The 12391-nt window shown below is 43.0% G+C and overlaps 1 protein-coding gene across 5 annotated transcripts in view; it reads left to right on the top strand.

Moving 5' to 3' along the window:
• FBXW11 (F-box and WD repeat domain containing 11) overlaps positions 1-12391 on the top strand; it is a 56955-nt gene that overhangs the window by 33406 nt on the left and 11158 nt on the right. For all 5 annotated transcript variants that reach the window (XM_068205443.1, XM_068205441.1, XM_068205444.1 and 2 more), the window contains 3 exons: positions 913-1138; positions 4339-4525; positions 5374-5464. In XM_068205443.1, the coding sequence (XP_068061544.1) occupies positions 913-1138; positions 4339-4525; positions 5374-5464 (504 nt within the window). The remainder of the gene's footprint in view (positions 1-912; positions 1139-4338; positions 4526-5373; positions 5465-12391) is intronic.

Here is a 12391-nt window from a genome sequence, read left to right as displayed (position 1 = left end):
TCTGCATAATCATCCTTGAATGTTGTTGGCTGTATCCTCCTAAAGTTAGCTCAGCCTTCAAGTGAAGGATGTTGGCAGTGGATAATCCTCAAAAAATGACCAGATTTTCTCAGATTTTATAGTTTGTGCTGACCTTGGAAGGACAATGTTCTGTCAAAGCATCCTTGGCAATAAAGTTAATTTATATTTCTGAGCATGTGACTGTTGTTTAAAAAGTGAAGTTCAACATGGCAAGGACTCACAACCCACTTGCTTTGAAGAAGTTTGGGAGTATTTTGGAGGTGCTAATTGCTCCCCAGCAGCCCCTTGGCTCCTGAGGGGCCCAGAGGAGCTGGCATCACTCTGAGGCAGTGACTCCTGCCGGGGTGTTCTGAGCCATCCTGATGTGCAGCTGAAGCTCCTAGGATTTTAATGAGGTGTTCATGTGCATGTCCCAAACATTGACAGGAGCTGTTCTGCAAAAACAAACCAAACCCTTGATTCTCAGTTTTCATTTATGGACAACCAGTGCAACACTGACATGAGGGTCTCGAATTCTTATTTTAGCTGCCAGAATCTGAGCAAAACATTTGTGGAGACAAATTGCAGTGTGCCCAAAAACCACTGCTTTGAGCTGGGAAAGGTACATCCCTTGGAGTTTAAGAGGTGTAAAGAAAGAATTCAAGACTTTCAGTGTAAGGAGTAATTTAGGAGCAAAGTCTGCGAAAGACTTTGAAAAGTCTTTGAAATTCATCTGATGTAACTAATTTCTTGAAGAATGTATTTTAAAATTTAGTTTTGATTATTTCTTTTCATCTTCTTACATGTTCTTCCTTGAGAGAGATTTTATTAAACTGTTCCTATAGCTTATATATAAATACCAATATTTAAATATATACTCACATATAAATAATGTTCCTTTCCCAACCCCAGATAAGTAATGGAACTTCATCTGTGATTGTCTCAAGAAAAAGACCATCGGAAGGAAACTACGAAAAGGAAAAAGACTTGTGTATAAAATATTTTGACCAGTGGTCTGAATCAGATCAAGTGGAATTTGTGGAACACCTCATTTCCCGGATGTGTCACTATCAGCATGGACATATTAACTCCTACCTGAAGCCCATGTTACAGCGGGACTTCATCACTGCGCTGCCAGGTAAATGCAGGGCACGGAGCACGGGACTGCTCTGGGGTGTGCAGCCTCTTGGGAGCATCCTCTGCATTCCCATTGTCCCTTAGAGAGCCAGTGCACTTCCTGCTGCAGAGAAGGGCAGCAGGGTGGCTCAGTGCCTTCTGTGAGTAATTGAATTGGCCACTGGATGCCAGTGTTGTTCCACGTTAAAATAGTTGGACTGGTGTATCCCAAAGAATTTGTGCTGGAATTGGAACTGAGTTGTCACAGAAGTTGTGTATCTGCGAGCTTTGCTCTGAGCTCCTTTTTCATACAGAAAATGCTACCACAGAGATATTTTAGTTTAGGAACTCTTACATGTTAATGTTGTTCTGAATTTCTGCTTAGATGAGTGCATCTAGTTTGTCTACTCTTGTTGCTGACCTGAGAGCAAAAACACTTGTGGATTTTATTATGTTGTCCAGCCCTGATTTCTCCTTTCAGTTACACACAACCTCTTCTGACACCCACAAGTGTCTGCCTGTGTTGATATGTTCAGATGTGAAATCTGGTTTTACACTTGCTCTATGATTTTTTTCACAAAAATGCAGAGCAGCAATAGTGGATATATAGAATCTCTAGGTTGTTACCTGCTGGTAAAGTTGTATTTATTTTTCAATTCGTTTTTGGAAGAAATTGTGTCTCTGGATTCTTGCTGCTGGGGACAGTGATTCATATGATTCTTGGGAAGGGAAAAGTGTGGGCATTGTTTGCAGAGTGGGAGATCAGCCTGGGTAAGTGGTCAGTGTGTTCTGTTTGCCCCTGGCAGCCCAGTGGCACAGCTTCACCCTGCAGTGTGTGAGCAGCCTGTGGGTTTGTCCCAGGAATGCCAGGACAGTTCTGAACACTGAGGGTGGAAGAGGCCATGCAAAGCCTAAAAGCTAAATCCTAAAACTCCACATCAGCTGCTCCTCCTAGGACTGACTCTCCAGACCCTTCATGTGCAAGTCTGACCTTCAATTAAAATTTTATTTTGTTTGTTTTATACCTCAGGGTTGATGCAGAGCTGTACAGATCTTTCATGTTATATATTTCTGCCTAAGAAAATTTTGGGAGCTTTGTAAGGTGACACTTGTTTACACCACATTTGTATATACCAAAATACGTTTTTAGAACTTCGGTTGCTTGTTCCCAGTGTAAACACTGGGAATTGTTCCCATATTCAGCCTTCCTTGAAGGTGCTGTGGCATGCAAAGAACATCTGTCGAAATTTACCCAGGAACTTAATCCCAGCTGGTGGAAATCAATCCTATGTTGGGATTGTGCAGTCACATTAAAGGAGAACTGGAGTACCACTCTCAGGCATATGAGGGGATTTTTGGGGTCATGCTTTGCAGGGCCAGGAGTTGGAGTTGATGATCCTTGTGGGTCCCTTCCAACTCAGGATATTCGATGATGCCTTTTTAAAAGATGATTTTGCTTGTCTTGAAGAAGTCAAAGTCTTTTGTTGAAAACAGGAGTAGCTTTTGCTCACTGTCCTGACCAATTTTACACCTGTGAGAATGTAGGAAAAATGGAAGAAGAGTTGATGGAATCTGACTTCCCTTGTTTTCAGTGACAGAGTGGTAGCTGTGGCATGTTTCCTGATCTAAGTGACTGTTTTGTATCTAATGTTGATCACATTTAGAGAGTTGACATCCCACATTTGGGTTTCATTTTCATACAAAGTGATATTTATACATAGACCTTTGAAATCCCTGTGAATTTTGTTTGAATTTATTATTGAAATTCAACCAAACCTTCAGCTGCTCCCTCTAATCAACAACAGCTCTTTCTCACCGTTTTCTGTAAAACTGCAAAGACTGTAGAGGCATAAGAGATGTGTGTCATATTTTCCTTTGAAAAGTCTACCAATAGATGTCAAATTCATTTTACTTCAGAAAATGGAAAGGTTTTAGTACCTATTTCAGAAATTTTCTAAAACAAATCCCTGTCATTTAATGTAAAATAGGGATATGCAGCTATTTCAGGCCTTACTGTGTCTTAAACTTAGTCCTGCATGTTGTCTGACATCAAATCTATTCTTGAGATTTTTACTGCTAGCAGAGGTTCACAGGTTTAAATTGCTACATCCAAAAGAGATATCAACTGAAATATTTACCCTGATTAACATAACAGGATCAGGTCCAAAGCACCGACACGAAGGACAGGGCCACTAGACTTCTGTTATAATTATCTAAATTATGTAGAATAAATCAATAAATGAGTAAGACTCACATGTATTAGTTTCTGCTTTCTGCTGCTGTTCATTTTTATGAAGGCCATGTGAAATTCAGTGTGCAGTGGAGGACTGTATGAATATACTTTCTTCATGCTCTAAAGAAATAACAGTAGTTCCTTTGATTTGTCAGGACTGTTTGAAGCCTGAAGTGGGCTGTCATGAGATAAAGTGGAAAATTAAAAAGGTCGTCATCTCCTGGTGTGAAAGATTTTTTTCATGCTTGGCCAAGGAGTGTATGTTACTCGTGAAAATTAAGTTATTCAACATCTCAGGTTCAGGGGAGTTTTGTGGAAAGCAAAATTGCAGGTCCTTTGAAATAAGGAACAGACTTAGCAGTGACTTTTCCACAGGGAAGAATTTCTCTCCAGTATCCCATCTAACCCTGCCCTCTGGGAATGGCAGGGAAGCCGTTCCCCTTTGTCCTGGCACTCCAGTTCCTGATGCAGAGGAACTTTCTTGTAGCCCTTTCAGACACTGGCAGGGGCTCTGAGGTCTCCACACAACCTTCCTGTCTCCAGGCTAAACATTCCCAGCTCTCCCAGCCTGGCTCCACAGGGGACCTGCTCTAGTCCCTGTAGCAGCTCCATGGCCTTCTCTGGACTTGCTCCAACAGTTTCATGTCCTCGTGTTGGGGACACCAGAACTGTGATCCCTGCTCTCCTGAAATCCCACCTGGAGCAAAGTGCAGGGGAGAATCCCCTCTCTGGGCCTGTCCATGCTGCTTTTGCTGCACTGTTGTGCTGATTCTCCCTGCAGGGCAGAAGGATGGTCCAACAGGCAGGAAAGGCATAAAACCTTGGAGATATTTTGGTGTCTCTGTGTGCACTCACCTGTAACTGGTGCCTCTGCCAATGGCAGTGTTCTCACATTGCTGCCATGCCCCGAAGCTCTGGATTTTCAGTGTCTTGCAAAGCTGGTTTGGTTCTTTCCGTGCACTCACTGACTGCTCTTCATTTCTTTGTAGAGCAAGGCTTAGATCACATAGCAGAAAACATCCTTTCCTATCTCGATGCCAGATCCTTGTGTGCAGCAGAGCTGGTGTGTAAGGAGTGGCAGAGAGTCATCTCGGAGGGGATGCTGTGGAAGAAGCTCATTGAGAGGATGGTACGCACAGACCCGCTCTGGAAGGGGCTCTCAGAGAGGAGGGGTTGGTAAGTGCCTGAGCTCCCCTGCTGCCTGGCCTCCTGCACACATCCCTCCCAGTGAGCTCTGCCCAAAAGGAAGCTTAGAGTAAATGGGTGTTGCTGAGATCCTGATCTCTGCTGGGGCTGGAGGCCAAAGCTGTCAGCTCCCCTTTCTGCTCTGCCTTTGTCCCTGTCCTTTTATGCTCCCATGTCTGTCGACATTTTTTCTTGCTTGAGTCTGTGCAAATTTGGAATTTCTGTATTTGAGGAGAACTATCAGTTCCATCAGCTCACAAAAAACAGTGGCAGCACATTTGCAGGGCTTTTTCTCAAGTGAAGTATTTCCAATTGGACTTTTTTTGTTTGGTTTGGTTTTGTATTTTTTTTGGGTATTTTTGTTTTGTTTCTGTTTTGTTTTGTTTTAGGTTTTTTTTTTTTTTTTTTTTTTTTTAAGTATAAAATAGCAGCTTGGGCTGCAGAAGCCTCTCAAAGAGAAACCCTTGCTGTTTGTGGCTATGGAGTTTTCTTGTCCTTCCCAAGTTTCTGGAGAGCTGTTCTGCCTCAGAAACCTGTTTCCCTGTGCTCTCTAGTGGTGTGCCTGAGCAAAGGCATGTACAGAGCAAGGGGATGGCACAAGGATGAAACCTTGCGGAGTAGGAAATCAGAACTGGAAAGCACTTGTTATCTTTTTAACCTTGGACATTCTAAATATTTGTCAAATTGCAAAGTCACAAGGGTTGTAACAGTGATACTAAAAATTCTTGCAGGTATTTCTAAGAATATGTACTGAGGGTTTGTTCTGGGCAGGCTTTGCATTCCTATGAACTTTGGATTCTTTGTGCTACATTGAAAACCGTGTTTCTCCTTCTTTCCAGGGATCAGTACCTGTTTAAAAACAGACCAACAGATGGGCCCCCCAATTCGTTTTACAGGTCCTTATACCCAAAGATAATCCAGGATATAGAGGTAGGTGTTCTGATCTGTCCTGTCTGCAGGACAGATAATGGTGCTGATTTTGGGGTTCCAGAGGTGGTGAATGTTGGAGCAATGAATCTGTTTTGCTGTTGCTCTTGGGATGATGTAAAAAACACCCTCAGCAGCTCCTTGGCACAGCAGGTGCATTGGTTTAGGTGTTAACACCATCCTTTTTGCATTAAAGAGTTTTGGAACTCTTCTGAGACTATGGATTTTAGTAAAATAGGTTTAGGACACACTACTCCAAGATAATTCCCTGTATTGCTCAATGTTCAATATATTGGTGATACATTCACTTAGGAGGTGATCTGAGGTTCATGCCTTAAACACCAAGTATTTAAAATGTAACTTATCACTTCTAAAGCAGTGGCTGTTATAAATACACCTTGGTCCTCCATCCTTGAAGATTTTTCCTCTCTCCAATGGTTTGATGGGAATAATCATCAGTCCTGTGATGATGAACCCACAGGGGCATCAGTGGTAAAGAAGCTTCAGATACAAAATTTTGCTTATCTTGTTTTGAGATTTACAGAGCTGGGCTTGCCTTGGTGGTTTTGAAATATTTCTGATAAATCAGGATCATCTCAGTGTTCTGCCAGCAGGAAAAAATGTGTCTTGTTCTGTTTGCTGTACTCACCACAAAGCTCTGAAGTTACACCACAGATTGTCATGGATTTATTTCAGGATTGGAAATTATTGGTCTGAAATTCATTAGTGGGGAAATGTGTTTCGATGTTGAAGACAGATGTGAACTAATGGAATCACTGTGTGGAATGGCAAATGGCAATTTGTGCTGCTTGGCACTCAGGAAACAAAATTATCCTCAACTCTGAACCCAGCTGTAAAATGGTTCTGCTGGAAGCCATAATGTATTTTCCAAATACCTTTTTATAAACCTTGCTACATCATTTATAGACATTTAAAGATAAAGAACAGAGCATGAAATACACCCTAGGCAAAATATGACCAGACTTGGTATTTACCTGTGAGCTGAACGATCCACTTAGTTATTGGAGGGGAGATGTATTTTCCCTGTAGGGAATGAGAGTGATGCTGCAATGATAAGAAGCCTGTGGGATTAAGAGCTTTTAGTGTTCTATTTTCTTGCTTTCTGCACAATTCTGGCCTAGTTCTGTAAAGATAATGGGCAAAAAGCAGCATGAAAGTGTTTGCATAGAGCAGTAAAACCGTTTGGCATTACTGTAACACTTTTAATGTTATTCTTCTGAAACTCATTTGTATAAATGGAACATTTGTGTAGGCACCGTTGTTATTAGAGATGGAAGGACTCCTTGAAGGTGTTCTGAGGGCTTTTGAATTATCCCAGTCTGCTCTTTAATGCTTTGGTTGCTGTAGATTTGCTTTCCAGTGCACAGAAACAAAGCTCCTGAATTGAATACTTCTTTCTAGGATGAAACAAGTAGGAAAACCCCAAACCCCTTGTGCTTCTCTCATCCCCAATATCAATAATAAATATAAAAAATGGTCAGTCTTTGGATAGCTGAGAGTGGGAAAAGAGTAGGATTTAAAAATGTATTGTAGCAATGAATGTTTCTGCTACAGCAGATTTTCCCCTGCTTGCCTATTCCCTCAAGCCCTCTGAAATATTCCTGTTTGCCAGGTCTCTGACCTAGAGTGGGGTTGGTGTTTGTGCTGATAGTCAAGGGCCCAATAATTCTATCACTTCCAAAAGTCTATTAGAATTTTTCAAATAAATCACCCTTTAAGGTACTTCTCACAAATTGCTTCCCTAAAGGGCTGTCCAAAGAAGCTTTTAAACACTGTTTAAAATGTAGGGAGTGAGTACCAATAACAACCAAACTTAGCTTTACGATCAACTTTTTCCTCCTCTTCCTGTTTTTGTTGCTCTTCCACAGTTTTGTACTTTCTCCATTCTTCCATTCAGCAATGTGTAGAAGCTCTTAAATAAGACTTTCATCTTAGATGTGATGAAGAATTTTTTGTTTCTGAATACCAAAATGTTTTTTCTTCAAATATTTGCCTGGATCTTTAATGAGATCTTCCTGTGTCTGTCAGAGGGTCAGTTTAGGGAGCCATATTAGCACTTAAAGAATTATATACCTGTTGTTAAAAACAAATCCAAAGGATAGGTTTTTTTAATACAGTTAAATATATCTGATGTAGCACAAAAATCTTATCATTTGGTATTTTACCACAGAGATTGGCCAAATCCTGCTAGATTGTTTCCAAGGGTAAGGGTTAGGAATTTACTGCAGCTGATGCCAAATTGGGTTGTGGGCAGAGATAAGCTCAAAGCAGAATGTGCTCTCTGTCAGAATTTGAAAAATAATCCCAAACCTGAATTAACAATTGGAAGGAAAAATGAGGAATGACAAACAGCAAATTTGATTCCTTTCCCTTGGGTTCTACTTGAATTGTGGGTCAAAAGTTCATGCAGCCAGAGTGGTGGGAGCTGAAGGTAACACAGGCAGGGGTTTGCCAGAGGGAGCTTCCCTTGCCTCTCCAGAAATGTGGTGGTGCCAGTGTCTGTTTTCTTCATGCCAAGCACATTTTAGGAACATACTGTCACTTCTGAAGTCATTTGATTTGCAAATAAGAGGACATTTAGAGATCAGAAATCAAATTCTTGGAAAGAGATGGTTACTCCTGACCTCCACTGTGAAGCCAAATATTTAATTAGGTTTCATTTCACAAGAGGTGGTCCAGTCCCTCCAAACATCTCCAAGTCACATGTTGAACTGCCAGGGTTCTTTAGGAGCTTTTTTGAAAGGGAAAACCTTTTTGGGTTTGGATTTGGGAGTTTATCCTAGAAAACTGGACTTGGTGTGAGACTTTGTTTGTGGAGAGCCCCTGGCTGGAGCGGGGTAGCCCTTCCAATGGGGCCCTTTCCTTGGGCACAGTGCCAGGCTGGGAGGTTTAATCCTGCTGACTCCAGAACCCCAAGTCCCTGGAATTTTTCCATCTTATTTGTGAAGCTTGGCCAACTATTGTGTTGTCCCCTCAGGATTAGCACAAGTATCTATTTCTGGTGATGAGTTGAGAAGACTTTATTTCATTAATGTTCTCCTTATCTTGAGGCACATGGTGAGTGCCCTCTCTTTGCTTCCATGGAGACTTGGGTCCACCTAATTCAGATGAGAAGAAAAATGTGGTTTTTCCAAAGACTTTAGAAAGATGTGGTGCCAGGCCATCAGATAAACACTCTGTGTTCTTCTGATTTCTGGAAAAGTTCAGTTTTTAGGACTGGAATTGAAATTTTGAAGCCTTGGGACAGTTTGAAAAGGGGAAGAAGTCAGTTCTTGCCCTAAGTCCCTGCCAGCATTGGGACTTGGTTGTTTATGAAGATTGCAGGGTATAATTTCTGAGGGTTTGTTTAGTGCTGCTCTGATTATGAGTCTGGAGAAATTTCATGTGCGTGTGTGGGGAGAATCTGGTCAACATTATATGCCTAGAAATTTTTTCAGCCAGCCTTTGAAATCTCTATTCCACAGGCACTTTCCAAAAAGCATTTCTTAAAAATGAAGCTGGCCAAGGAGAGGGGAGGCTTTGGAGCAGGAGGGACCAAGTTTTTGTGGTGCATGGCACAGATTGCAGCTCTCTCCTCTGGGCAGGGCAGACCTCCCCCTTCAGCTGTCCTGGCCATGGGGTGGGGCCCTGGATTGGCTCCTTTGGTTCCCTTTGCCCCACAGCACTCCTGCTTTTTAACACAGAGGGGCTGGAGAGAAGCCTTGGAAGGGGACCTGAGGGTCTTTGCTTATCAGACCCTCTTGATTTCATCATGAATTAATTATTTAGCCCTCTCTACCCTGGTGACACAAGTCCATTTACTTGTGCCTTCCCTCTGCCATGGTCAGGAGGGATTTTCCTTTTTCCCTTTGAGGAAAGCACGGGAAGAACAAAGGGTTGGATTTTCATGGCGAATGCGTCAGGAGAAATCCCTCCATACGTAACAAATGTGGATCTTCCTTTTGCTTTTGCTTGCTTCACTTGTCCTGCAGGAGAATTGTGTATTCAGAGGGAACAGAAACTCCTTGGTTTATGGGATTAAGATAAACCCACTTACTCTGCAATAACATTCACAAGGATGAAAATGCAATTGTTAGCCAAGGAGCTGAACACAGTGTATATTATCCAGTGGTAAAAAAAACCCCTGCTCCTACTAGATCATCCTTAATGCTTCCAATGTATAGTTAATGTTCCAGCTGTTAATGCAGATGAATTGCATTTTTTTCCACTGTGCATCTTTGCACGTGAATATATTCTGGCATGGTCAAGGCTTGGCTATACCTCTACATCTTGGACTATTTTCTGTTTGTACTTTTCTCACTAAATGCCTTTTTTCCTTTCAATCCATTTGTGCACTACTTCAGCTGCCAAATGGCTCTCCTGCTGTGGCAAATGCTTGATCTTTCCCTTGTATGTCCAGATTTTGTTGGTTGTGCAGCATTTGTGAGCTCCTCGCTGCTGTTGCTCTGGTGAGCTTTAAGGAGAGTGTGAGAAACTGTGGGTGTGAACTCAGGAGACTGTTCTGCCTTTTACTGGGGAAACTCGAGTTCAGAGGCAGAGAAGATTTTTGAGGGCATCTGTAGAAAATGCAGTAGTGGGTTTTGGATGTCTGGGTGTTGGTCTGGAACCATAAATACACAAATAAACTGTGGGATTCCTCGGCCCTGAGTAAGAGGCCATAGACACCTCTCACACCTGCTGTCCTCCCTGCTCGGTGTATCCAGTTAGGATCTCTCCTGGCAGGAGGGTGCAGATGAAGACTTTCAGTCCCTGCACCATGGAGCAATGACCAGCAATTCCCTGCAGCTGAAGCTTTCATGTGGTTGCCAGTTCTTCATTAACCATGTTCCTCTCAGAGGGTCCTCCAGTTGCCCACCCACTCAGTCTGTTCAGTCATCCCAAATGTTATTTCTCTGGATGTGTACATCTGGTTTCACTCCACTGCCCAGGGAAGTGCTGCTGTACGTTCTGTGTGTCATGGCTGCTTTCCCAGCATCCCGAGAATTAAGGCAGTGTGAGGGGATTTTACAAGTTCTCCAAAAACAGGCACTGTTTTCCCACAGTAGCCACACCACATAATGGCTGCATGGAATTACAACTCCTCACAGAACTGAAACGTGCACTTGTATGTGCCTTACTGCCCTCACAGAGGTACACAAGACTTTAGTTTCCTTTATCTGAAGCCAGCTTTTCTTATGGGGAGCAGCTGAAGAAGCTTCCTTATAGTGAACCTGTGAGAATTGGGCCAGCTCGTGTCCTCAGTGCCTGGTGAGCAAACTTCCACTGGATGCTGCTCTGTCTGGGGAGCTGTGACCAGCAGCATTTCTGTTCTGGGGGGTTCCCAGTGTGTTCTGGAGCTGTTGGGAGTGGCTGGCACGGGAAGCTGAAGTGTGGAAGTGCTCACAGAGCATTCACAGCTCCTCTGGCACATGCTTTGTGCAGACATTTCCAAGAACAGGGCTTTGGGGAAGCTCCCCCTTAAGACTATTCAGAACTGAGTATCTGAACATAAATAGTTTCTAAAACTATTTAAACTGTCTGACTGCGATCTCTGATGCCTTATCTCCTGTGCCTCCAGTGTTACTATGCATATTTAAATCTGCTGCCTTCAGATCTATAATTATATTGGCTCCTGCTGCTGATGCCTGCAATCCTCTCCTGTTTCTGAGCGTCAGAGGAGTTGATGAGCTGCAGTTGTGCCCTCCTAGCCCAGATAAGATAAAACTTGGGAATTGCCTGTCCTTCCCCCTCCATCCCTGCATTGCATGCTGAGCAAGGAGGTGAGCTGGGCTGATCTCTCCAGGGCAGTGTCAGCTTTGGGCCCAGCTCCCAGTGTGCCAATCAGCAGGGCACTGGCTGGCCAGGAGAGCTGATCCCAAACTGACACCTTCACTGTCCTGAACTCAGTGGTTTCCCCACCAAATTGGAAAGGAATGAGGGGGTGAGTGATCTGTCAGCTGCTCCTCTAGAAGCATCTCTTCATATTTGTGATTTTGACAAATTCCTGGGGCACATCAGGTTTGTATTAGGACTGGGTATAATTCTCTCCAAATTGCATAATGGGAGACAATTTAAGGAGCAAACAAGTGGAAGACAAAGTGGAAAGTCAGTTTTCCCTTGAAGCAGACATGTTTTCCTAGAATTGGGATGTCACAGTCACACTCCACTTCTGTCTTTACTGAGGGTTCAGTCAGTTTTAACCTTGGAGGAGCTGCAGAGGCACCTGCTACTGCTTTGGAAATTAGGATTACATAATAAATACACTTTTCCAAACAAACTGCTAGTCTGTCAGCTTCTCCCCAGGTTTCCATGCAGTATCTGGGGAGAATTCCAGGGAAATAGCTAAACAGATGGCCTATTTTGATGAAAGCATCCCAGCCTGCCCAGGTGCTGCAGGTGTTGGCCTGGAGTTCTGGACACACGTTCTCTTTTGGTTGTGTTAGGATCTTCCTGTGCAAAACCCCACATTTCTTTGAATCTAGCATCGATTTTCCTACAAGGAGTAAAGCTGATTAAGACCTGAAAATCATGCTGGTTCTGCTGTGAAACAGTTTGCAGCTTTTTAAGGCATGTCAGGTCTCTCTCTCTCCTTAAAAATACCTCTCAGAATGAAAGTGTTGAGATTTACTCTTCCACAGATTTCAAGTCGGGGCAGGAAAGCAAGTTTGGGTTATTTGAAACCTTATAGTTCGTGTTGAGCTTTATTTTTATCAGGATTTTAGGTACTTTCAGGAAGGTTTCATATCTCAACACCTCTTTCCAAGGTGTGTACGTACAATTAATGGGTGATATGGCTGAGTAGGGGAAGGAAATCCCTTCACCCACATGTTGGAACCAGCAGTTCTGTAATGTTGGTCACCCAGGTGAGGCTAGACAAGGCACCATGTGAGCTCCTGGTCTCATCTTTGCAGCTTTTGTTGGTTGGTCACA

This window comes from Anomalospiza imberbis, chromosome 15 (assembly GCF_031753505.1).
Source record: "Anomalospiza imberbis isolate Cuckoo-Finch-1a 21T00152 chromosome 15, ASM3175350v1, whole genome shotgun sequence".
NCBI lineage: Eukaryota > Metazoa > Chordata > Aves > Passeriformes > Viduidae > Anomalospiza > Anomalospiza imberbis.
The sequence above is the reverse complement of the archived record's forward strand: the minus strand, read 5'-3'. Positions and strand labels throughout refer to the sequence as shown.